At 38.1% G+C, this 27566-nt stretch overlaps 1 protein-coding gene across 3 annotated transcripts in view; it reads right to left on the bottom strand.

The window, feature by feature from the left end:
* Nucleotides 1-3483: 3483 nt before the first annotated feature.
* Nucleotides 3484-27566, bottom strand: part of txndc16 (thioredoxin domain containing 16) — an 88524-nt gene continuing 64441 nt past the window's right edge. For all 3 annotated transcript variants that reach the window (XM_052023000.1, XM_052022983.1, XM_052022992.1), the window contains exons 16-20: nucleotides 25801-25885; nucleotides 13348-13486; nucleotides 12215-12381; nucleotides 11157-11347; nucleotides 3484-4924 (exon numbers count right to left, since the gene is read on the bottom strand). In XM_052023000.1, coding sequence (XP_051878960.1) covers nucleotides 4638-4924; nucleotides 11157-11347; nucleotides 12215-12381; nucleotides 13348-13486; nucleotides 25801-25885 — 869 coding nt within the window. In that variant the 3' untranslated portion in view covers nucleotides 3484-4637. The remainder of the gene's footprint in view (nucleotides 4925-11156; nucleotides 11348-12214; nucleotides 12382-13347; nucleotides 13487-25800; nucleotides 25886-27566) is intronic.

Here is a 27566-nt window from a genome sequence, read left to right as displayed (position 1 = left end):
ACACTCTAATTAGTAAAAGGCGTAGAAAGAAACTTTATTTCTGGAGGAGCCAGTAAGTGCTCCCAGAATATTACCTACAGATCTAAAGAAAAGTACATACTTTTTAAATTGCTGTTTCTCATCAGTTGTTCTGTTTGAGCAAGCAAGCTGAAGGTGGAGTTGAGAGAAGCATTTGATGAACTTCTCTTTGCTATGCTAGGTTTAATCATTTTTGTTCATTAAATTATTCATTTTCCCATCAGAATTGTAAGAATGCTGATATAACAACTCAATGCTCATGCCAATATTTCTAGAATTTTAGATTAGGGCTGACTTTCTGTTTTTATGCCTCAAATAATAACACGTTGAGCTCAAAAGCGAGTAGACACATGACTACTATGAATCATCTTACTCTTGTGGTTTAGTCAGTTGATGCAATTAGTTTAACAGCTTAGTCTGTGGAGCAGTTGTCACAATTGCATTTGCGCAATTCAACGTAATTTATGCTTCCAACACAGAGTGCTGTGGAACACAACACACCTCTACTTGTTTCAGTCTAAAGCATTGCCTTTCTATCCTGACCTTTCTGATTATGTAGATATTGCCTTTATATAGAAAACTGATAGGAACAGAAACAGGGCGATTTCACCCAAGAAAACTTCTTTCTGCTATATATCATTCTTCTATTCAAATTAAATTTACATGCAATGAAATGATATAAATTATATGCGGCCCTAATCACAAAATATTCATAATCTTCATTGGGCAACTTTAGTCCACTGCTACAGTATTCAGCTTTTGGATTTACATTGAAGAGGCACCCGTGAAATGATCATCTGGACTTATGTTCATAACTGTTTATAAAATTATTTTCCCCAGTTTCTATAGTGTGTTGTCAAATTATGAAAAAAATTGGCATCTCTCTTTAAAGTTAAATTTTTTGTCAGCTGGTGAACAGCAAGTCATCGCCTAATATGCAACTTACATAGGTGAAATCTATTAATTTTGCATGAAACAATTTTATGTTTTTATTCATTAAGACTACATTCACAATATACAAAGCCCAACTAAGCTATTATTAAACAACCATAACTGCAATAATTTGTTATTATCTATCTGGACACCCTTAAAGCTAGTGCTAATCCTTGCATGCAATACAGCTTCTAACTGGGTCTTGTGACCAGTGTCACATTCAACCTTTCACAGTCCTAAGCCAGAAACATAGAACATAGAATGCTACAGCACAGTACAGGCCCATTGGCCCACAATGTTATGCCGACATCTTATCCTGCTCTAAGATCTATCTAACCCTTCCCTCCCTATTTTTCTATCATTCCTGTGTTTATCTAAGAGTCTCCTAAGTGTCCTTAATGTATCTGCCCCCACAACCTCTGCTGGTAGTGCGTTCCACGCACCTACCACTAGCTGTGTAAAAAATTCACCCCTGACATCCCCCTTCTTCCTTCCTCCAATCACCTTAAAATTATGCCCCGTCGTGTTAGCCATTGTCACCCTGGGAAAACGTCTCTGACTGTCCACTCGATCTATGCCTCTTATCGTCAACTGTTTATTTCCCTCCATAATATCTTTTCTATCCATAGATAAAAGATATCTTTACTAGTCACATCTACATTGAAACACACAGTGAAATGCATCTTTTGCATAGTGTTCTGGGGGCAGCCCGCAAGTGTTGCCACGATTCCGGAGCCAACATATGTTACGGACTAGGTTCTTATTGGTGAATGTCCCTTTAAGATATAGTGGTATGTGTGGCGTGCTTATGTCAACAGAAGATAAAAGACGGAATGACGTTGTTGATGGTCAGTCAGAGGAGAGAGAGAGAGAGAGAGAGAGAGAGAGAGAGAGAGAAGAGAGAGAGATACACCAGCCTGCTAGTTTCTCTGTCGATGGATGAGAAACAATAACTGTCTGTCACTGCAATCCACGTATGGAAATGTGAAGTGATCCGGTGGAGTCCACTTTGTCGTTAACCTGTGGAGGGATACAGGTATTTGTGTGGACAGCCACGATACGGATGCTTTTCGGGGTGAGGAAGTCACTACCGAGTAAACACTGAGGTGTCATTTGGGTTCCATCGTGGAACATTTGGATTTCGTAATTACTCTCTATGTTCTCTCTACATCTACATCTTATCTTCAGACAACGGTGGTTGTTGAAGCTTTTGCTCATGTTTCACCTTATGGCTTGCTGAACTGAACTTTAAGAACCATTCCTGGACTTGGAGTTTGGGAATTTGCCACACACACACGACGAGTTTAGTTTTGGGGTTAATGTTCAAGGTTTAACATTTTTACTTCTAACATTATAACATTTTTACTTTTATTTTTCTTATTATCATAAGTAGTTATTAATAAAGTAGTTTTTAAACACTTATCACATGACTTGGAGTGTTTCTTTTGATGCTGGTTTGTAAAACATAGCATGCCCACAACTTCCTAACCCATGTCTTTGGAATGTGGGAGAAAACCGAAGCACCTGGAGGAAACCCACACAGACACAGGGAGAATGTACAAACTCCTTACAGACAGCGGCTGGAATTGCACCCGGGTCGCTGGCGCTGTAACAGCATTATGCTAATTGCTACACTACCATGCCTGCCCACCTACTGCCTGGATGCTGCCTGACCTACTGAGTTCCTCCAGCATTTTGTGTGTATTGCAATCTTTCACAGCCTTGGTTTGATTCACGTAGAAATAATAAGATCAATTCAATTACCAGTTGTGTTTTTGTTTGTGGATCCAAGAGCATATGAAGTATTCCTGTCTACAGGTTTCATTCTTTATTCCCCCAGGAGTTTTACTGAATTGTTGAGAAAAAATGTTGATTTTGTATTACAACATGTATTCCCTTGACAAGCAAAAGAACTGCAGAAACACAGACAAAATGCTGGAGGAACTCAGCAGGTCAGTCAGCATCAGTGGAGGGAAATAGTTAACATTTTAGGTTGAGACCCTTCATCAGGACTGATGAACTGCACATGTAGGAAATCCAAAACAAAAACAAAATGCCGCAGATACTCAGTAGGCCACGCAGTGAGAAACAGATTTAATGCATCATGCTGATGACCTTTCATCAACCTGAAATGTTAACTATTTCTCTCTCCACAGCTGCTGCCTGATCAGCATTTTGCTTCTACATTCCCTTGAAAGTGGTGCAATTGTAGTCTGTAACTAACTGAAATACAATTCAGATATCAGTGCAATCATTTTTGACTTCACCAATTAAGAAAGAATTACCTACATACTAAAAGGATGTTCTGCTAGTTATATATATGTAAAAACTCAATTTATTAATAAATCTGAATGGTTTATTTAAATGTAAAAAGTGCAAACTTCTGTACATGATTCAAACTGGTTTCCATTAATGTGACCTAGATTGAATGACTAAGTCCCACCTTGCCAACACGTATTGCATATTTAAGACTGAAATCTAACTTTACCTTCACAACATACAGGAAAGCAGACTGGGCACAACTACTGAGAATTGAGGAGAGAAATGACAAGGGTTGTTCAGCATAACCTATTAAATTCATCCAGTCAGGAAATCAGAGCAAGAAAGAAATTTATAATCTAATCAAATCTATGCCAACCTGGAACTGCTAGGTTTGCTTAAATGCAAACTTGCATCTCTCTTTTTACTAATTTTGCACAGCCAATTATTTTCTAATATTAAATAAGCAAAATGTGTGCATAAACAGTAATGTTGGAAAAACTCAGCAGGTCAAGCAGCACCTGTGGAAAGAGAAACCAGTCAGCATCTTGGGTCAGCAGCCCTTCCTCACATCTAACGGGGAGAGTGGAGAGTTTACTGTTTAAAAGCAGATCTGGGGGAAGGAGCGAGGAGCAAGACAAGAGCTTGTATGAAGGCAAATTAATGAAGACACAAGAGAATGCAGATGCTGGAATCTGGAGCAACAAACAATCTGCTGGAGGAACTCGGTGGGTTGGGCAGCATCTGTGGGAGGAAAAGAATTGTCAATGTTTTGGGTCAAAACCCTGCATCTGGAATAGGTTAAGACAGATCAGAGGATAAAGAGCATGCGTAGTGACCATTAGCAACACATTTTAAAGTGTCTCTAAGAGTTTCAATACTTATGCTCCCATGCTCCTTATCACCTGCTCTTTCTTAACCCATCTCCATATGGTCTTTTGCCTTACATCTCACTCCTGCCTCTCAATTTTGATTTTAAACTGTTAACCCTGCACTCTCCTCCCTATCCTCCCACCTCCTCACTTCTGAGGAAGGGTCACTGACCTGAAACGTAGACTGTTTTTTTCTTTCCATAGATACTGATTTACTGGCTGAGTTCTTCCAGCATTTCTCTGTCTGTTTCAGATTCCAGCATCTGCAGTTTTATTTGTTTTCCAAAATGTGTATATATGTTAGGGTATGAAAGGATATATGATGGTTTGACATCCAGGAAATGACAATACCTCGAATGGAAACGGCTTGAGTTTTTTTTGCCTAGCTTGTACAGAAAATGCTGAATTGTTTTGCAGGATTAACTCAAGTTTATTATGCAGTGAGTTACATGCTTTGCCATATAATGTTCAGGTGCATATTATGTTATCCTTCTGACAAGAAAAACAATGATGCTGGATAACAGCCTGAGATATTAGGTGAATTCTGCTTTCTTATTATAGTTCACTGTGAACCTTGAGCTGCGTCTTCTTGCCCTGAACTGGAGGTCTGGGCAATGTCTCGGGCAAGGACTCTCCTTTAGGCTCTGCAGCTGATACTGTGTGATCCTCTTCCTCATGAGGATCGTTCGTCAGTTCTGTCTCGTCTTCATCCTCATAGGCATCAACCTGCTTTGCAGAATTGGGTGTCCTCTGCTTTGCAAATCCAGGACGTACAATATCCATAATGGCGAGAAAGTCATAAGCGGTTTGTGGGGGTGTCCACTCCTTATCTTGCAGGAGATCTGCAAAGGCAAATTTATAAAAGCATCATCAGTCTGGTTCCAGATAGCAAGCACATATTTTATAGCTTGTGCTCTCCTAATCATAATTCCGGATTTTCTTCTGACCCTGCAATGTGATTTTTCAACAGAATAGGTAAATGTTTGTGGTGTTTAGTTCAACACTTACAGTGAGAGCAATAATTCAAAATTGGGGTTGTTCTGGCTGGAAAGCCACTCAGAGCCTAAAGCCTTGGACGTAACAACATTGCTTCAATAAAAGCAAATACGCAGGGGAGATTAGGTGATAAAATCTCCCCACAACTCAACTACATAGAGTTTTATACTTTTCAGATGCAATAATGACACATGACAGTTAATTAACTGCTCATCAAATGTCACCATCACCCTTTTTGGTGGGACTAGGTGGTCAGGTAGCCATTTGGGAGCTCCCACAGTCCTAGGCACAAGTTTGAAACAGAAGGCATTTGTATTTCAAAGGTGCCAAATACCTTTACTCGACAATGTCTCATAGTTGCACTGCTTGGACCATTCATCTATAGTTTTGCAGTATTGATGACTGTTCATGGCCACCTGGAATGTTTCACATCTTTCTAAAGTACATTGATCCCCCTTATCTTGATCTCATCAGTGTGTCACACTTGCAGATGTGTCTCGAGGAATTGATCCAAATCCAATTAAAATAGCCCTTTGTCTCAGCCATCTCCAGGTGGCCTATTTCATGGTCACGTCATATTTGCCCTGTTACAATCATGAACAAATATATCCATATACATGTTAAGGAACTAATCGTTGTCTTGTATAAATACAGTGATTGATATGTCAAGTGACTGCCTACTGTATGTGAAACCACAGCTGCTGGATTAATAGAAACCAGTCATTTTCAATAGAGGCAATATTTGTTTACATCGCTGCATCTTATGAGGTCAAGACTGATCACTGCTTGTAAGGATTAATGTGTTTAATAGAAGTAGGCTGAAGGCTGGTTTGTATATTAATTATACACCCTGTTTCCTCTCCCCTCCAGAACAGGAGGAATCCAGTCCCCACTCTCCCATGACCTCTATGTTCACAAATTGTCAGATGATTAAATCAAGACACATTATTCTGGATGTAGTCTGATCAAAGCATTTTATAGTGATAGAACAAAAGTTCTTGGCGTCTTGCACTGTTACAATGAGACCTTGAGGATCAACACTTCACCTTTCCTCTGGACATGTTGCAGTCTGCAGGAATCAATATTGAATTCACCAATTCTAGTTAACTCGCTCTTTCCTTCTGTCTGTATCAGAACTGGCCAGCTCTGCCTGTCATAAGTTTGGCTCAGTTTTTCTTTTACTCTTTTTCATAATGCCTGGCCTTCTGGGCATGTCTCACAGCTTTACCATTAGCAACACATTAGATAAAGCAGCTTAATCTGACCTTACCTGCCACATTCCGGTCTCACCCTCTCAGAAAGTTTCCATTTGTTCCACCCATCCCCTTCTGCCACCTAAAACTAACTTATTTTCTCTCTTTTCTAGTTCTTATGAAGGGTCCCAGACCTGAAACGTTAACTATTTCTCTTTCCTCATATGCTGCCTAACCTGCTGAGTATTTCCAGCATTTTTCATTTTCATTATAAATAATATTCCCAGGTTTACATGTACACAGAAACACCCTATTCACTTTGACAATAGCCTCAAGAACTACCATGCATCTTTAATAACTCAACCACAACAACCCACTCAGCAATCCTGACCACGTGCATGTTTAGAGATGCTACAACTCTGGTGCGTCATTATTAACTTGTAATAACAATACATTTGACAGAAACGTCTATTAAGCAATTTAACTCATGATCTCAGACTATTTCTCCAGAAGACTAATTCTATCAGACAATAACAGCTGTTTACTGCAAGTAAATGCTTTTGATGCCTGCCAAATACAATTAGCTATGAGAAACTGCAGTAGCAAGCTTTAGAAAATAGGCTATCTTCAGCTTATTGCTCAATCACCTGCAGTCAGACACATTAAGCACCATTAACACAAGTGAAAAATGGTCTTATCTTCTGGTTTAGTTTTATCTTCAAACTTATTTATTACATTGATTTCTGTAAGATTGGTCACTTATAAGATTGGTTTCTGTCTTCCTTATTTTCATACCAGAAGATTTTGTATCATATGTTTTACAAAAAGGCAAAGGTCTGAAAAAATGTATGGCAGAATGTTCTGATGTGCCGTAGAATTTCATTGTAAGATACTTTCCAAAGTGCAATCTAGTACTTCATGATGCACAGAATGAAGGTTGGGATTTTCCTTCCAGATCTTCTATTGGTCAGACACAACCTGATGGGTCCACTCAACTTATGGGGCAGTGTTTTTTTTCTCATTTTTTAAAACCAGTTTTACAAAATGTAATAGTTTGCATACATCACTTATACTACAAAGCTGCACATCTAGTAGAGCTGCTGCCTCACAGTTCCAGCAACCTGGGTTCACACTTGACCTCCAGTGCCGTCCATGTGGAGTTTTGCACATTTTCTTTGCAGCTTTCCTCCAGTGCTCCAGTTTCCTCCAATGTCCCAAAGACAGGTTTGTTTTTAACTTAATTGACCTGTAAATTGTTCCCAGTATGTGATAGAATCTGGGAGAGTTGATGGGAACATCGAGAGAATACAATGGGTTAATTAGTATAAATGGGTGCTTGATGGTCAGCATGAACTTGGTGGGCCAAAGAGCCTGTTTCTAGAACATAGAACATTACAGCACAGTACAGGCCCTTCGGCCCACAACGCTGTGCTGTATGATTCTATAATTCTACAACTTATCATTCAGTTGCTAACGCAAACCAAAAGAAGTGAGTCACCAGTTCTGCAGAGTCAGGGTAATACTAAGGCAATGCATAGAAGGGAATCTATGAAGCACGCCTCAGCAATTGTGACATGGCAGATAAGTGGCTTCTTTCAGATATGTCGCTTTTGCCTTGGGTTTATATTCCTCTCTATGTAGGACAGGATTTATAAATATCAGTCATAAAAGTACAATGAAAATAAAATGTAATTATGCAGATGAATTAGTTGCTAATCTTAATATGGCCAGGAAGGTTTATTTGCTGGATTTATTATATCAGTCTGTTGAGATTATAAATGAAATAGAATACAGGAATGATCCAATAAACTAACAATGTTAACATTTCCTGCAGCTCTTTGAGTGATTACATGGTCTTAAATTATATTAAATGTTGTTCTGAGGCAAAATCAGAATATTTTGGACTCTCATAAATTCTGTGGTATAACTAGCTAGTAGTTTAATAGAGACACAAACAAGTGTGAGAAAGAATGTCTGTACCTCATTTGTCAATATGAACTTCCAGTTATTTTAAGGATTCAGAACTTCCCTACCTCTACCCTGCTGTTAACACTTTTGTTCCAAATTTTTATTTTGTCTGGACAATCCATTGCTTTGAGTTGCAATGTATTTTTAACATGAACCTTGCAGCCAAACTCAAATGGCAGTTGGCTCAGTTGGTTGAACTTTCACTCATGACTCAGTGGCTATGGTTGCAAGTTCTATTAAATATATAACCTAGGCTGACACTTCAGTACAGCTTTGAGGGAATCTGTCATCATTGGAAGTGCCACCTTACCCATGAGACATTAAAACAGCTGTCTATTTTAGTGAATACAATAGATTCTAAAGCACTATTTAGAAGGAGGCCAGGAATTTTCCATGTTCCTGGACTAAATTCCACCCTCAATCCATGTCATAAAAGCATCTTTAGAAAGTACATAACTACTGTTTGGATGCCTGAAAAAATATCTTACAATTTGTAAAGCACTTTGAGAAGTGAAGCAAACCTAAGCTGTTCTTGCTCAGTTTTTCTTCAATTGCTAGCATATGTTTATCATTCAGTATTGCAAAACTTGCAACACAATTTCAAAACTACCCTTTGGGACTTTCCATGGTTGCCAAATTATAAGAACCTCAAAATAAAGTTTGGTATCAGCAGTGCAACAAGATACAAAGAAACTTGATGGAAATTGCTTTCAAATGCCACAACACAACAGCTTTAGCATTGCAATGGCGTTTCACAGGAGTGGTGTTAAGGTATCCATATGTAACGGCAGATCAAAAGGCAGGGTAAAGAGAGGTTTTAATAAGCTTCTGAAAGAGGAAAGAGCTCAAGGCGTTGGCACCCAGAGACAGCTGTCAGTGCTGTTTTGATTACATTTGAGGTTGATCAAGAGACCAGAATTGGAAGAATACAGATATTTCAGAAGATTGTAGGGATGGAAGAGGGGGAGAATTCAGCCAGGAGTGTATGAGAACAGTCAAATGTAGGAGGTAACAAAAGCCAGGCTGAACTTTCCAACACCAGATGACTTGAGATAGGTGCAGATTCTGGAGAGAAAGAATTTCTCGGCAATGACACAGATATGTGGTCTTAGGTTCAACTCTGAGTCAAGTGTGACACTAAAGTTATGAATATACTGACTCAGTTTCACACAAATGCCAAAAAGGGGGATGACATCAGTGTCAGGGGAATGGACTGGAACTGAATGGCTTCAAATTTTCCACTGTTTTGTTAGAGGAAGTTTCTGCTCATGTATTAATGGATATCAAACAAGCAACCCTCTAATACAGAGTCAGTGGAGGAGTCATGAGCTGGTGGTGAGAAGCAACCGAATATCATCAATATACTGTACATGTGAAATTGACACTGAACTTTCATAACTAAAGTTAAGAAGCCAGCTTAGTCAGCTGTCAATATTGTTAATAACTCTGAATGCTTTCTAGTTGCTTCAGAAACAGCCATAAACATTCAAAAGCTACTAAAAACCAAGCCAATTAAGTGAAAAAAAAGAATTAAAATTCTAACACACATAAACAAAATTGTTAACTAAACATTTCAAAAATATAAATTACCTAATACAGTACAACCCTGCATTACACAGGGGTTATATCCATATCATGATTTTCCATAACATAAACCCTGGACAAAAATTGGCAAAATTTATTTCTTTCACTGACTGTGTTAACTTAGTTATTTTTTTCTCACATAAATTCCTTAAGAGCAAATTTTTATTCAGCATCTCAGAATTTTTGGGTAGTGATTTGTGAATTCAGTAAGGGTGAATTTCCATTAGGCAAACTGCCATAAAGCAGGGGTAAACTGTGCTCACCTTTGACCCTCCCACTGATTTTTCTCCATGCAAATGAAAGGAGTCATTGTTCCAATGCAAAGTCTAATCTGTGCAAGTTTTTTTTCAGGTGAAAGAAGTTTTCACTTGGAGGCTTTTGGATGTGAAATAAGCAATCACTTCTACATGCAGAAGGTGGCAGAAATTTGCAACTCACTTCTGTGGATGCTAATTGATGCTAGGTCAATTGCTAATTTAAAATCAAAAAATGGTAGATCTCTTTTAAAGGTTTTGCGGTAAAAATGGATATATTTATTTAGGTTGCAGATCAGTCACAATTTCATTCAATGAGGGAAAACATTGCCTACTTCCGTTCTATAATTACTCCATAGCACTCCTTTTGAAAAGAGATCAATACAAGTTTTTAAAATGTTTGTATTCTATATGGGACAGGTCTTCAAAGTTGGCCCCACTTAGAGTAGTCTGATACATTTTGTTAATCAGGTCTGCTAGTCTCAGTGACTGAGGAAGTTTGTGGTCTAGGTAACGGTACCCTCTTTCCCTCACCAGCCACATCCCCTCTGATGAAGATGACCTCATTCCATGTCTAGTAGGCTTTGAACCCCAAAAAAAGCTGGCAAAAATTGGCAACATTCAGAATACCAGGCTCAAGGACAGCTTCTATCCTGCTGTTATAAGACTATTGAACCATTCTCTAGTACGATAAAATGGACTCTTCACCTCAAAATCTACCTCGTTATGACCTTGTTTACCTACACTACACTTTCTCTGTAGCTGTTACACTTTATTCTGCATTCTGTGTTGTTTTACCTTGCACTACCTCAATGTACTGTGCAATGAATTGATCTGTGTGAACAGCATACAAGACAAGTTTTTCACTGTACCTCGGTACAAATGGCAATAATAAACCAATTCCAATAACTATGTCCTGGCCTGCTATCCAGCCTTCTCTCACCTTCCTGCTAGAGCTGCAAATGGAGCAAACAGAACAGCTGAGGATTTCCATCCACCTGGTGACAATATATGTCATAAAGGAAAACCTAAGCATTGCTGTTAACATTTAGTTCTTGGCAAATCTGAATTTTACTTACTGCTGGGTTGCTCCTGTCCCACCTGCACCTTCTTTAGCCAGTGAAGCACATTCACTCTTGAAATAACCTGCCCTTCAGGAAATGCAAACACATGGTTTCCAGAGCCAAGCTGCACTAAGATGAGAGCTGGTAGCTGTGGGAGGTAGTTCAAGTATAGTTGAAGGATCTCTTCTCCAACTTGTGTGTTTCGCCTCAGTGGAATAAAAATATAGGAAATGCATTATTGATAAAATTTCTCAACAGCAGCACAATGAAAATATTAGATCTGATATTTATTTGTTAGTCACATGTACATGGAAGCACAGTGAAATGCGTCTTTTTGCATTACTGGGCGTGTGCTGGGGGCTAACTGCCATTGGGAATTTAATTCATTCTATCCAAGTCCATATTTGGCAGGAGATGGATAAAGACTCACTCCAAGAAGGTTTATAAAGTTGTTCTGACATCAAATCTAGAAATTATGTTAAGCTTTTATGGCTCAATACATCAACTCTTGAAAAAAGGGAGGTTCTTATTTTTTGTCCATGAAAATAAAGAAAGAATTTAAATGATTGGATATTGAGAAGATGTGTTTATTCATCGAATAATGCAAGCTGTAATGACCTGAAATCTAGATTGAAAGCAGTGGAAAGAAAACCTCCACGAGTAGAACAAGCTGAAGGGTGACTAAAGCTGATGTAACAGGATATAAAAATCACTGCTTGCATCAGTACCCTGCTTGGATAGATCACATATTAGAATAAAATAACCTGAAATTCCATTTTGCTCAAAACACAAAAACATGAAATGTGTCTTTTTTTATACCCATCGTTGCTGTTCAAGCACAATTGAATTAAAACTTTGTTTTTCAGACAAGATTACAGCAATTTCAACTGATAACACAAAACATTTTACAGCTAAGGAGAACACTTTCTTAACAAAAAGAACAATTACTACATTCCAGTGCCAATGCCAGAACAGCCTCTATTATTTTTTCAATTTATTATAAAGCTGAGCAGAAACCAATGTCTTTGAATCACCTAAGCCTGTTAGTTACTACAAAAGAAATTATGACTCACAGATCAATCCAACATGTGGTATAAGTCTTCGTACTTCTTAATTTGTTAAACTCTGCAAGTTCTTTCTTTGCTTTCATGGTTATGGTGTCATCATTGTCAATAAATAGAATGAGTAATGGTTTCAGTGGTTGGAAGTAAGAAGGGAGGTTTTCCACTGTGAGTTCAGGCTAACATTGAAAAAAAGCAGTTTTTAGATTATACAGTTGCAAAGACTTGGCATCATTAAGAACAGTCAAAAAACAAAGTATGATGCAGCTACCTATACCATTATTTAGTTTTCAGTTTTTAAGCTGATTTCCCAGTGTCAGTGATAAATATGTTTTACACACTTAAATACATATGCTAATATCAGAACACAAATAAGAAACCCATTGAAATGTATACATTTATTAAACATTCAACAAATTAGATTTCCATTCTCTCTCAATGTAACATGACAATAGCAGTGGACCAGAGAGGTAGATTTTTCAGTCCATTCTGATTCCACTGCCAGTTTTTCTGGGACTGACTATTGGTTGACATACATAGATTGCTGTTATCAGAATGTGAACAAACTAGCAAGTATTAAACCACATACAAGTACATAACCAGAAAGACAGGTGATAAATTATAATGAGCAATAAAGAAATTGATAAAGAAACATTTGTTAAATTAAGTGCCTTTCTGCTCAAGTAGACATAAAAGGTTCCATGAAGTACTTCTTCAAAGGTAGATGCTCTCTTTGTCTCTTGGCAAAGATTTCTCAATCAGACAATATCACCAGAAGACATTATCTTTTTATTCATTCATCTGCTAATATGGGACCTTATTGTGTACTGACTGGATATTGCCTTTGCCTACATAACAATGATAGACCTACTCAGCACTTGTAAAATATTTTGGGATATCCTGAGGATGTGAAGAGGCACTACATAAATACAGTTTATTCTTACTGCAAAATTGAGAATTTACCAACTGAACCAAACTGATACATTATTTTAAAGATAAAGCTAAACCATAATATAAGTTCTTAAGTGAAAATCATGGAACTCAATGAGAACATAAAAGTGTGTTACATAGGTGTTATACCAAGACGACACCAGAATGTATTTTAATCTGTTTAAATATTAAGATTCAGCATTAAAAATACCTACAAAGTTTTCCAACATGGAACTTTTGATTGCAGATTCAATATCTTTAGTGTTAGATTTCTCGAGCTGAACACCTTCTATGTGAGACTTATCATGCTTCGCAAACACAAGAGCTGGTGGAACCACACCAAATCTCTGGGAGCTGGATGAAAATCCAACAATTAAAATTAAGAACTAAAATAAAGTACCATTTATTGAACATGTGTAACTTTTGGGAGGACTATTTTTGAATTAAAATAAAACTAAATATTTTTTTCTGGAAGATGTCATGATGCAGTTTATACTTGCATTGTCTTTATACAATATATTGTATATAATTTACACATCATATCTTATTTTTGATAATTATATTTCACTGAAATCATTCAGACACAATTAACTGTAAGCTAAAGAACAAAAATATATTATTTGACTTATTTTGAAGAGAATATTCAAAATCATTCTTTGTGAAATGTGTCATATTCTATAGGCAAATTATTGGTCATAATTTCAACACCAATGATAAAGAAAAAACACGTTGTTTTTGGCAATGCTGATTTTATTCATTTCAGGCCATACAATAAACTCTTACTTGCAGTTAAAAGAAATATCTATAGGTTATAGCACAGTTTACCAAGGCACTAACTGGCTAGGCCAGGGACCAAAAGCAACACAGCTTCACCACAACAAGAGCTAAATTGAATTCCGATGTCTCATTTCTAGGAGGCAAAAATAACACAAGGAGATGAGTTCCACCTGTGCATCTCTGCTGAAAGTTTCCCTGACCACATCCTGTGAGGACTGCTTTCCCTTGCTCGGCCAGCTACAAATACCAGCAGAGAATCACTACCTGATTCCAGGCAGATTTTGAACCCTCTAATCCTCTGATTGCTGCTTCCGAGGGATTAGTAAACAACAAGATATATACAAAGTACTAAAATGAATCAAATGCAAAATATTTCTTCAAAGCTATTCAATCTAATTAGATTTGAGTGAATAAATTTAAAATAGTACAAAATAAAATGGAGGCAAATATCACGAAGTTACATCCTCAAAAGGAAGAGCAATAACTGTTCTTTTCTTTTTTTTCCAACTGGGTACCAGATACAAAATCAAGTCATCAAGAAGTGATAGAGAAATGAGCTTCAAATGACAGCTTTGGTCACTGCTTTTTCTGTAGAACTCTTTGAGTTTCCATTTTTCTGTCTTCAAAGTTTATAGTTTCATTAAGCAGTAATGTTAACAAATAGACAAAAACAATGACAAATACAAAATGTATTTCAGAACTTATATTGATGCTTTATCTATTAACCAGCAATTTTTTTATTCAAATTTATATTAAAACAGCTCATTCCTTGGATCAAGGGAGAAAAACATGGCCTTGGCATGCTTAATATATCAAGAGACATCTCCTAAAGTATTTAATGACCACACTTCTGTGGTCATCACACAGAAGTCAGAACCAAGGTTCATTACTCAGATACGTTCATGAAAAATGTGAATTCTTTTTTTTATTTTAGCCTTTTTATAACCTTGGACAATACTTTTTGTGATGTATATTAGCTTGGAAATTCAATTGCACAATGCTGAAAATACACTTCGGACAGAGTGAAAAATGATAAAGATAGTTTCCAGTTCACTTTGGAAATTTGCATTCACAGAGTGAAGGATTCAGCCAATGTGTGATGCAATTTCAGCATCAGAATGCATCAAATGACTAGTTTTGCTAGACTTGCTAGCTAGTTTAGGAAAATTGAACAAAAAGCAGGTAACCATTTAGCAGTGAAGGAATTGAGACAGATTCACATAATGATAGTGCAGGCCTACTTTTGAATCAGACACACAGGTAGTAAAGATCTCCTCCATTCCTCCACCTTGTAATTAACCAAAAGAAATCAACGGAAGAAGTAACTGCATCCACAAATCCAAGTCCTTCCATACAACATATACAAGTTGCATCATTGCTACCAATTCAAACATTTTCCTGACATTTTCAACAGGAATAAAGTTCCAACAGGATGAAAATCAGTAAAATTTCTCCCAGTTCCTCAGGTCAGCTGCATTCCTGTCAGCAGTGTAGGAACAAATTGCTTAGATTTCCCTGGTCAGTCCCAGCCCCGTGTCAGGATATGGAAGGCCAACCTTGCTGGAATCAAGTGCCTCAGAGTTCAGTGATGAGGTCCTAGTGGTGACAGAGTAGTGCAGAATCCTAGCCCCAAATCCCCTGGAAGCTCTCTCTTTCAGCTTTGCTTGCTGTCAAAGCTATCAGCTGGCAGATTTTTAAATATTTCTCGATGATACTGAACAACTATTAAAAATGAAAAGTGGAATTTGAAAATGATTGAAAACAATAAAAATCACTTGAAACTGTTCCATAATTAAAATTATTTATACTTTATTCATGTTTTGAACCCAGATGTTTCTAGCAAATTAATTTCCCTTGAGAAAGTTATGGTGAAGCTTCTTGAGCTGTTACAGTCCTTCCACTGAAAGTACTCCCACAGTGCAATTGAGTAGGGATTTCCAGGATTTAAATCCGACAACGATAAAGGACTGATGATATATTGCCAAGTCAGGATGGCATGTGACTCGGAGGGGAACCTGCAGATGGTGGCGTTCCCTTATACTCGCTGTCCTTATCCATCTTGGTGGTAGGGGTCATGGATTTTGGAAGTGGTGTCACAGCGGCCGAGATGAGTAGCTGCTCACACCGCAGCCATTATCAAACAGGCCACAAACACATACAGGCTCTGGCTTCTTACATTGTTTACCTTGCTGCTCTACATTCCCCAAAGGGCTCAGGATCCTACACTGGGTTAACTTGGTGAAGGATCCAAGAGCTCATTCCCCAGCGTAGTTCCTGGGAAATCTCATCAAAATCCAGCTCCATTTCTAAACTCCGCGGGGAGCATTGTGAAAGACATGGTATGGGTGAGTAAAGTTTGAGACTTCTGTATTTAACTACGTACATGCTAAAGTCCCAGATGTTGGCATTTACCAGCGAATCCAGGCCAATAAGTTCCACAGAGAATGTTATAACCATTGTTTATTCTTACCCTTGTAACATCGATCTTATTCTTGAACATCTGTTTGTTAAGTCCATCATTAACAATTGCAGAAGTCATAGATTAATTAACTGGAGAAAAACACATTTTTCTAGCTTTGCTTTGTTAATCTTACAATCTTCTTCTAGTTACACAATGAGAGTCCAAGATTTTTTTTAAAAACTTATTTGGATTGTTCCCACTCTCAAATTTCTTCTCTACAATGAAAATAAGTTCAATTCTGATAATCTTGCTCCTTATTCAAACACTGCCAATAGACATCATGGCACCGAGATCACTAAGGATGAAAATACATTTTTAATCCTACTCCTCACACCTCATGTATCCTGCACCTCACAATCTTTTCTGATTTGCACAGATCTCATGAACCTGCTCTGCCCTCATTCCCTTCACCACAATCAACCATTTTCCCGTTTTTCCTTCACTCAGCCAAAAACTCAGTCAGTCACTGGGCACATAAAGCCATCAGCTCAGCTCACAGACACTAGTTTAGATGCAGGACCTGCATCTGGGGAATCACTGAGCACTGGCAGCCTCCGGTTAGAGCAAGAGATAGGGATAGCCAAATATCAACCCTTCAGAGAGTGAGATCACACGAGATCTGTTCCAGAGAATTCAGACAAAGACAATAATGGGGCAGCTTACAATCAAAGGCTGATCAGCATGCAGAAGAGATGCTGAGGCAGGCTATTGGCAAAACAGTCAGATAGCCCGGATGAAATATCAAGGAGCAAGGAGAATGTACAGATCCTGCCTTGTACATGGCTTTGCACAGAGTCTGAAGCTCATCCTTTTCAGCATTGAAATGGAGAGTGGTTTCGCATCAACACCTGTGAGCCCAGTCATTACGTCACATCGGGCGGCTGAGTTTTCTACTGTTATAGCAACGGCAGAAGACATCCATGTGTATGGACGTTACAGTGGACATTCTGACTGCTGCCAAAATGAAACAGAAATCATGGTTCAGAAGGGGTTCTTGGGTGCCATGGCATTCCAGCAACTCATCCTCAACCAGATTATTGGGATTGCTATTGCCACCCAGGAGTGTGACAATGTCCTTGCAAAGTTGTTCCTTCCAAGATGTCATCATTCTTGATCTTACTACTGCCACTCCAACATTGCCCTTGTTGTTGCCTACCAGCCAGTCTAGCTGCTGCTTATGCCAAAATGGCATAATCAGAATGTGAGCCATCTGCACCCAACTCTGCTGAAAGTGGCCTGCCTTCCATCTGCTTGGCTTTGATTGATCTCAACAATTACCCAGTCTGCCAGCTTCCAGTGCGCATGCACAACACATATGGAAGCACACCTCTGATTTGAAAAGTCATGTAACAGGTGAGTTTGAGATTCACAGATAAAAATGCAATCAAATACAACCCACAACATTGAAAATGAACAGTGCTACATGACCCAATGTTTCTCCTAGTACAACTAAAGCAATGGCATCTACCTGACAATGTAAAAAATTGCCTAGGTTTGTCCTACCCACAAAAAGCAGAAAAGATCCAATATGGCTAATATCACCCCATCAGGCCACTTTCAGATATCAGTAAAGGGATGGAAAGTATTGTTCACTATACTCTCCAGTATCATTTACTCACTGGTGGTTGGTTTGGTCAGGTAACAGTCTGCCAGAGATCAGCTAAGAGCTAATATCATTCATTTTAAGACAATATTATCCAAGCTGGTGACAATTGTAAAACTGAAATCAATGGGAATCAGGAGAAACATTCTCTACTCATTGATGTCATACAAAGTATACAGAAAACATGACTGTGATAGCTCAAGTTCAATCATCTCAGTGGTTCCTCTGGTCAGTGTCCCAAGCCCAAACATCTCCAGCTGCTTTATCAACAAATTTCCCTCCCTGTAATGTGAACAGTTTGAATTGTGAGCATTATGTTATTAGATTGGAATATTATAAATAACCTTGACAATTACAAATAAAAAGGCCAGAATTGGGGATGTCCACAATGTTTAATTCAATGGCAACTCCTCAGATAATGATTCAATACATGCTTGCATGCAACAAGACCTGAACAATATTCAGAACTGGGCTGAAAAGAGCCAAGTAACTAAATACTACATCTGCAGAATAACAGCCATCTCCAACAAGAGGACATTCAATAGCTTTAACATTATTGAATTCCCACCCATCAACATTCTAAGGTCACAGCTGACCAAAAGCTGGCTCAGCTACCTGATTACTGTGGCTACAACAGCATTCAAATGTTGAATAGTCTGTATCAAAGGACAATTCCAACAGCCCAAAGATTTTCCACTATCTACAAGGTACAAGTTAGTGGTGTGAAGCACAAAGGAACAAAAGAACTGGAGTAGCAATTTGGATCCTTCACCTATTCCATCATTAAATAAGATCCTGGATAATCTGTAGACTAGCTCACTACCGATTTTTCACCCATGTTTCTTAAAACCTTTGGACTATCAATCTCACAATTTAAAATCTGCAATTGGCCTATCAATTTGCAGAGGAGTTTCACACTTGGCATATATAGCATTTCCCAATTTCACTCCTGAAAGGCCTGATTTTAAGTTTCAGACAATGCAACTTAGTCCTTATCTACGTTTTCTACCTCATCAGTTCCCCTTAATAGTTAGTAAATCTTCTAAATCCAAGGAAGACATCCCTCCTTTCTAAAATCTCCCATCATAATTTAGCTTACCAGTCCAAGGCATCATTCAGATGCACCTATGCTGCATTTCCTTCACGGTTGATTTTTCCTTCCTAAATTGTGCCACCTAGAACTGCTTACAGTTATTCAGCTATGATCCAAACAAGACTTACTATAGCTGTTGTATAACTTCTATCCTGTGTACCCCAGTTGTCTAGAAGAAAAGACTAGTCTTTTCTAACTATTTGTATACCTGCCCATGAGGTTTTAATAACCTATGTACATAGACTCCAAATCTTTTTGAATTCCATTGTTTCTAGGTTTTTACCTTGCAGAAAATATTTAATTCATTATTTTTTTAATGCCAAATTACGTTTGCCCATGCTGAAATCTATTTGCCAGTTTTGTTAACTCATTCAGGCTAATAAACTCTCTTCACACTGCATATAATACTGCCTATCTTTGTGCACACTGACAAACTTGGAAAAATGCCTTTTGAAGCCATAATAGTCAGTTATAAGTATGACCCAACACAGAGCCTTGATGGAATGCCTGGATAAGTTCAGCTTCAACAACACAGGAGAAGCTCAATACTTTTCAGCAGAGAGTACCGCTTTATTAGCTTGCAATCTACTCCCTACATCACCAGTGCATTATCTACAAAATTCATCCAGCAACTCACCAAGGCTTTTTCAACAGCACTTCACAAACTCTACTACCTGCAAGATTATGACAACAGGCATGGCAACAACAACAGCTAGAAGTTTGCTGGTAAGCTGTGTACCATCTTGCCTTGGAAATATATTAACCATTCCTTTTTCATTACTGGGTAGAAGTCCTGGAAATCTCTCCCTAACAGCACTTTGGGAGCACCTCAACCACACTGACAACAGGGAGGATAAACAAATACACAAGGAAGAGAGGAACAGAGGATCGTGCTGATGAACTTAGCTGACGAAAGATGGGATGCTGTTCAAGTGGAGAATGAAAAGCAGAAAAGACAAATTCTATGACAGAAAATTCTATGCCCTGAATCCTACACAATCTTATGTTTAGGAACATGGCTCGGCACCAAACAGAGATGGACATAAATTCGATCTTTTCCATATTGCCTCCATTCTGTGAATGAATCTTAAAATCTATTCTCAGGGGAAGATCTATTTTGTGATAAGTGCCACCTTTCAGCCTGACTGATTTTAAACCAGTGCAAAAGACTTGCTTGCTTGAACTTGAATTCTATTTGCAATTCTGCCATCTATTGTACTCATATGCAAATTGCAATGGAAATACTACTGCAACCAAACAGCTCTCCACCCCTTCAAATCTTGTTTCTCTGAACTTTAAAATTTACTTGAAGATGATCCCGGAAACTTCACATGATTTGCTCATTTGCTAGGTACCAAACTAAAATAAATTTATTTCAACCGATGAAACGCAAGCAATTACATTTAGATTCATCAATAGGCAAATTCACAAAAACATTATTGCTAACTGATCCCCATTCAAAGTGTGACAAGTTTTCTATTTTAGTCTGCATTGCCATTTATGGACAATAAAATTCACCTGTCTTTCTACTAAGCAGCCTTGGTACATAATTTGGAGCCATCAACAAATTTTATTTTAATTAAGATAGTCACTCCTTCAAACCTGAAAGAAATTGTATGTCACAGATAAATTTATTGATGCAATCTCCAGACACTTAATTCATGGTTTTGCTTTTGATTCCCAGTCTAAAGTAACTTCCAAAGCAGGCTCAGATTATTTACATTTTATTTTGTTAGCCCTCATAGAACTTTATCAAATATATAAAGTCTATGCCAGGTAAAGTGTAAAACCAGTATTTCTCGTTTAATAATTTAATTAGTTCCACAGAGGCCACACATGTTAAAATAGTTTTAGAAATAATGTCTCACAACTTGCAACCATTTAGCTCTTTACATTAACATTGACAGTACCCTCTATAATGTTATCAATTAATTTTCATAACATTTAAGTTAACTGTATTTCCCTATTGCAGGTTTCAAATTTTGAACACAAGGATAATGTTCCACCATCTGGTAGTCTTTAGTTACACTCAGCATTTAGGTATATAGTGAGGATAGGGCCAGAAATAGCACCATCCAAAGAGTCTAGTCATAATGTTCACTGTAAGTTGCTTTTTTTTAAAGCTTTCTATGTGTGAGGTTGTGAAATCAGACTGATATAGTGGGGAAAGCATAGAACCTAACAAGCATAAGTAGCAGTCTTGTACAGTACTGCAATGCTATTTTAATTACTGTTTGTTGAGATATAAAAATCCACCTTTGCACAATCAATTAGATTGCAATTCTAGATCAGTATACTTCTACATTCTTTTTTTTAAACATAGCAAATTTGATATCAATGGTTTGTAGGTGTGATGCAAAGTACAGTTTTCAAATGAATAAGTTATTTATGGGCTGGTGCACAAGAATGGGTGGGGTGCATATTGTATGCAATGTGTGCATGGAAATAGCACTTGGCCACAATTATTACATTTCAGCTGAACTCACTTACACACGTGATGTAAAACAAGTCAGATAGAGATAATCTCCTCACATGCAACGTGGCCTAGGAATTCCAGCATATCTAAACAAGTGCACCAGATGGGTTTTCCTACAGTGTGCTAACAACTATTTGGACATGGCACACCCAGCCAACTCCCCTCCCCTCCTACACTCCACCCTCCCACTTCAAATTTCAGTGATGACTCAGCTACTGAAATGGTGTTCCCCTTTTCTGCATTGGACACTATGTTATTGAGAAACAAAGGCCAGTTCCAGGGAGTTGTGGGAGTGGGTGGAGGGCATTGGTGGGAATGGAACTAAGGGCTGGTCATTGAGGAAGGCATGTGGTGGGGAGGTAAAATACTCAGTGAGGATCAGGGTCTGCTCCTAAATCAAACCATCAACATTCATCCTGGTTAAATCATTAAGTCCACAGCAACTCCTGAATAGCTAAATGCAGAAATCCAGAAGTTGTTGATATCCTGCTCCTCCACGGCTATGCTGTTTTGCAATGTTCTTCTGTGTAACCAAAGGAAACCCTTGATCTAATGACGATATTAAATGCTCTCCAAATATTCTCACCTCAAAAACCGGAAAATGTTACATTTTGTTGCATCAGATCTAAAATGAGATTTTAATGGTGCAGGAAATCAAATTTACTGCTTTCTAAACTTTCTCTGATATTATGCATGTGGATTGTAATTCCCTCAAATTATGTTTTTTTTATTTTTGTAAGTAGCTTATAATATTTCATCATCTATTCAAGTGTACATGTTTATATTTTTATTTTGCATTCAGTAACATATTATCTAAATGTTTCCCTTCCTGCTGTGTAAAAATGCTTCAGTATGACTGGCTCCTCAACCAACTTGATATTGCTCCCTCTGAGAGCCAGGCATCCCCCCAAAACTGATGTAATAGCTTAACTAGAGCATCTGGACTCTCATGCCTACATTGCCATTCAATAAAATCCAGAAAACTTCTGGAATTCTGCATTTAGCTATTCAGGAGTTGCTGTGGACTTCGTGATTTAACTAGGATGAATGTTTTACGTCAGCACCACTTTCCTGATATGCCCTCATATTCCTTGATTTCCTCAAATATTCAAAAATCTCTCAATCTCTGTGTTGAGTATACTTAACAACTAAGCCCTCCTGAGAAAAGGATTCCAAAGAATCTACCCTGTCACGCCCCCAAAAAATGCTGTATGTTTCAATGAGATCACCCCTCATTCTTCAAAACACAAGACAGCAAACACCCAGTCTGTTTCACCTCTGCTCACAGGGCAAACCACTTATCGGGAATCAATCTGATGAACTTTCCTTGCACTTTTTCTCTCACAATTATATCTTTCCTTAGGTAGGGAGAGTAATCTACATAAGATTCCAGGTGCAGTCTCACCAGAGCCCGATAAAACTGCATTATGTCAACTTTTGTATTCAATCCCACTTAAAGGTCAGCACCCGGTACATTTACCTTTACAGTCGCTTGCTGTGCCTGCATGTTAACTTTCTGTTATACATGAACAAGATCACCCCAGATCCCTCTGAACATCAATACTTTCCAAGCTCACATCATTTAAAAAACACCCTGTCTTTATATTTTTATACCACTGTGGATGCTTTCACATTTTTCCTCATTGTATTCCACCTGGTACGTTCTTGCTTATTGATTTAGCCTGTCTGTATCCCCCTGAAGTTTTCCACATCCTCCTCAAAAGCCACAATGACGCCCAACTTTGTGTCATCTGCAAACCTGGTATATTACACACATGGTCCCCTTTTGATTATAGAGTCATGCAACACAGAAACAGGCCCCAGGAACCACCGAGTTCATACTGACCCATCGACAGTAATCTTACATTAACCCCCATCTTATTTCCCCACATGCCCATCAATTACTCCAGATTCTACCACTCACCTACACATAAGGGGACATTTACAGTGGCTCCTCCATCCTGATGCATTGCATGGTCTGAATCTCGGACTCTAGTTCATCAAATTTGAGCTCCACTTCCTCACGCACACATGGCCATCAGGTTCACAATGGTTTCCATCAGCCCCCACATACTACAGTTACAGCCCATGACCTGCCCTGTGCTGACTATCTTAATATAATCTAATATATTTAAATCTTTAAATATATAGCTACCACATTGCCCTTACCAGACTGATCACCAAAGTTTTGTGCCTGAGCAGAATCCATAGGCATACATTCCCAGGTTCCATTAATTCTGAGCTGCCTGACTTCAATTAATCAGTTCCAGCTGATTACCAAATTACCTGGCAGGCTAGAACTTATACTACCTATTTAACACTGCATATGAAACTGCAAAGTAAATAAATCCTGATTTAAATAATTAAAATGAAATCACCCCCTTATTCACTAAAGCATTAGGTGGGCACTATGCGCTGGACTGAAACACAACTGACAATAAGAGCAAGTTCTCACCATAGGAAACGCTAAAGCTTTGTGGGAAGCTTTATGTGATGTCAGCAGCTAGCACGGTCTCTTCAGTCCCTTCTGAAAAATGTTTTTTCTCACCACACTCAAGAAAATCGGTACTGGTCTGGTCTAACTTGCCTATGAAAGTTAAAACCTAACATCAAAACCACCCTTTGGTACACACATCTAATCTCCACTTAGATACATTCTATGACTTCACAGCTGCTATTTGGGGACGTATACACAAAGTCTTAAGTCGTTTTCTATTTTATTCTACACATAAAACCCCCACCACGTACTTATCTAGTTCCTCCCTTATCACTGAAGTGTTTTGGTCCTTTATTACTTAGCACACTTTACACTTTCGACCACTTTTCTTATCTTTCTTATGGGCATTTTACTTAGTTTCCAGCCCTTACCATCTTGCAGCAATGTCTCAGTAATGGTTTCGAGGTTGAATTTCCACCTACTGTTTAATTAATTTTGTTCCTTTAAGGTTGCATTTGCATAAAAAACTCTTAATTGGGCCACCCACTCTAATATATCCTCATCTGAATTGGCATGACTCCCTGGGTGAAGTGACACAGCAGATCAATATATTTTTTGTATCTGTAATTGTCAAGGTTATGTATATATTCCAATCTGATAATGCTCACAATTCAAACTGTTCACATTACAGTTAATTAATATAGCAACCAGAAAGCATCAATAATCCTTTGTAAAAGCGGAATAGAAAAGCCCTATCAAATATTTGCACTGTAGTTTAGAAGACCTTGTTTCAAATCCAAGGTGAATTTTGGCATCTTCAGACATCACCAAGGAAAATCATCCCAAGTTGCCACTTGCTTTAATCAGCAAACTCTGCTGGAAGTGCACAAAGGAACATCATAAGAGCAGGCTCAGTGGTGCAACACAAGCCACCCTGAAAAATTTGGTCAGACTACAAGATACCATTGGCCTATTAGCTGGTAAGATGTTCAAAACTTAAGGAAAAGAAGATAGAAAGGCTGAAAAATTAAGATAAAATTTAAGTTCCTATTGAAACTTGATATGATAATATCAGTGCAGTGCAGCATTTGTAAAGTAAGATAAAAAAGGTGAGTGTATCACAATTAAACAAGATAACCAGGAGGACTGGGTTCTCCTCCACTATAGCAGCCAACTGATATTTTTCCTAATTTGTTCCCATCATTGTTCCACTTCTCATTTGATTATGCAATCAATTCCTTGGCATAAACAGAACGGAGGAGTAAGTTCTGTTGTCATTTTCTTGGCCAATCTTGATCTAGACCAGTAAGCAAATAAAGAACAATGAGCTGACATTGTTCTCAAAAATTATGAAATGCTGCCATTAATAAATTGAATAATTTAAAGCTTTTCTTCTCAACAACTGCACTGATTGACAGCTGTGGAGAATGAACAGAGCAGAACCTGCATATAACTTGCATAGTTACGTACAAGTACTGTTTGGCACATATATAAATAAAATTAACAATTCCTCATACATATTCATGTTTCCTAAGCACTTTGACACATTTTGCAAAACAAGTGTTGTAGAGTGCCAAGCTGCTCATGTACAAAATAATATGAATATAAGGCAGGCACCTCTATGTGAGCACAAGGGAAAATTTGACATTTGAAATGGCAATAAAATATTAGTGCATTTTTTGGAAAATCATTGATTACATAATTTGGTAGTAAATTAAAGTGTTAGATATGACAGATCAGAGTTATATTTCAAAAGAGAAATTCTAAGCAATACCACAAACCTCATTTATCTGGGAAAAGGAATGTTACATAATGACTTACAGATATGGATTGTCATTCCCTACATAACATCCAGTAACCACAATGCCCCTCAGGGAATTTGCTGCTTTAGCAAAGTCATCATGCTCTGAAAAAAATAAAAACAGAGATTTACGGTAATGGGCCTGCTAGGTATGAGGGTGTAAAAACTTTACTAAAAGACAGTGCACAGACTTGTAATTAGGCCTTTAGATATTGCTGATATAACCTTACATGTTAGCACCCATGTAGACTCTTATGAACACAAGTAACCCACCCTTTAAGATTTCCTGCAGCCAAATAACATCATCTTTCACTGGAAATTTGGGTTTGGCAGTTAAACAATTCCAGTGAACGACCAAAGACGCCAGACTTAGTAATTGCAATGGTGTAGCAATTATGCTAAGACCAGTAACCCAGAGACTGAATTCAAACACAAATAGAACGTTGCAAACTTCAGCTCAATATATGTGGCTCTGCTGATCTGTCTGGTGAAGGAAATCTGCCTTCCCAGTTTGATCAGGTCCCTGTTGATCTCTTGATCAAAATCAAATGTTGGCTGTCAATGCTATCTGAATTCCCACTGGTAACTACAGATAGGAAATTACTGTGACTTTCCCAGCATTGTCCATGCCTGGAGTACCACAGTGTACCCAATAATTGAATTTATCAATCACCACTGGCAAAATGACATGAAGCATCTCACAAGAGGTGAGAACATGTTCAGTAATCAATAACAGAAGAAAAGTTAGAAGAGGCAGCCAAAGAGGAAGAACCTGAAGGGGATATTCAAGAAGAAAAGCAATAGAGTGGGTACCCGATGTCCTCCAGGAAAGGACACAAGTGGAAATTGAAAGAAGATGCTAATCAAAACTGCACAATAATCTTGTACATTCGTAAGGTAGGACAATTTTAGTGTTTGGACTACAGGTCTAGACTATTGATCTGGTGAAACAAGTTCAAATCCCACTTAATCAGTTGAGGAATTTAAATTCAAGTCATTAAAGCAGTTAAATAAGCCTAATAATATTAATTAGGGCTATAAAGTTACCAGATGGTCATGAAGTCTATCATGTTTACTAATATTCATCATGGAAGCAAAGTTGCCATTCCTTAACTTGGCCAATGCAAATCCAGACCTACATTTGTATCGTTGACTCTAAGCCATGCTCGAAAATAACACAACAAGCCATCAGTTCAGAGACAATTGAAGGTGGGCAGTAAATCCTGGCCAACCACCAAGGCCTAAATATCGTGAATGAGCAAACTTTTAAAAGAAACATGAAGGGATTTGTGAACAAGGACAAGCATTTTGAATTTAGTGAGAAATGGTGAGACAAATGAATGCTAGCAGAGACAGGTGGAAAATGAGAATGGGATTTAGTATGGGACAGGTTTCAGACAGCAAAGGTTTGGACAAGCTGAAGTTCATGTAGGGGGGAGTGTGGAGGAAGCACAGCATTGGAGAAATCAAAGCTGGAGTCCACAAGGGTATAATTGAGGGTTTCAGTAACAATGGAAGAAGAAATGGGGGGGGAAAATACATGTTGCAGAGAAGGAAATATTCATTCCTAGTGATGGATAAAATTCAAGGCCTCAAGTGTCAAACAGAACTCAAAAGCTGTTCACCATTTGATTCAACTTAAATTAGTAACAAGGAATGATTAAGGATCTAGCCCGTGAATTTCTTAAAATCAGAAAATATGTGGGATGATGTTGATTTTGCCAAGTCATTCTCTATCATCTCCCATTAAATCTTATATTCATAGCCCTTCATTTTGGCTTTCCCA

This window comes from Pristis pectinata, chromosome 1 (assembly GCF_009764475.1).
Source record: "Pristis pectinata isolate sPriPec2 chromosome 1, sPriPec2.1.pri, whole genome shotgun sequence".
In the NCBI taxonomy this organism is placed as follows: domain Eukaryota; kingdom Metazoa; phylum Chordata; class Chondrichthyes; order Rhinopristiformes; family Pristidae; genus Pristis; species Pristis pectinata.
The sequence above is the reverse complement of the archived record's forward strand: the minus strand, read 5'-3'. Positions and strand labels throughout refer to the sequence as shown.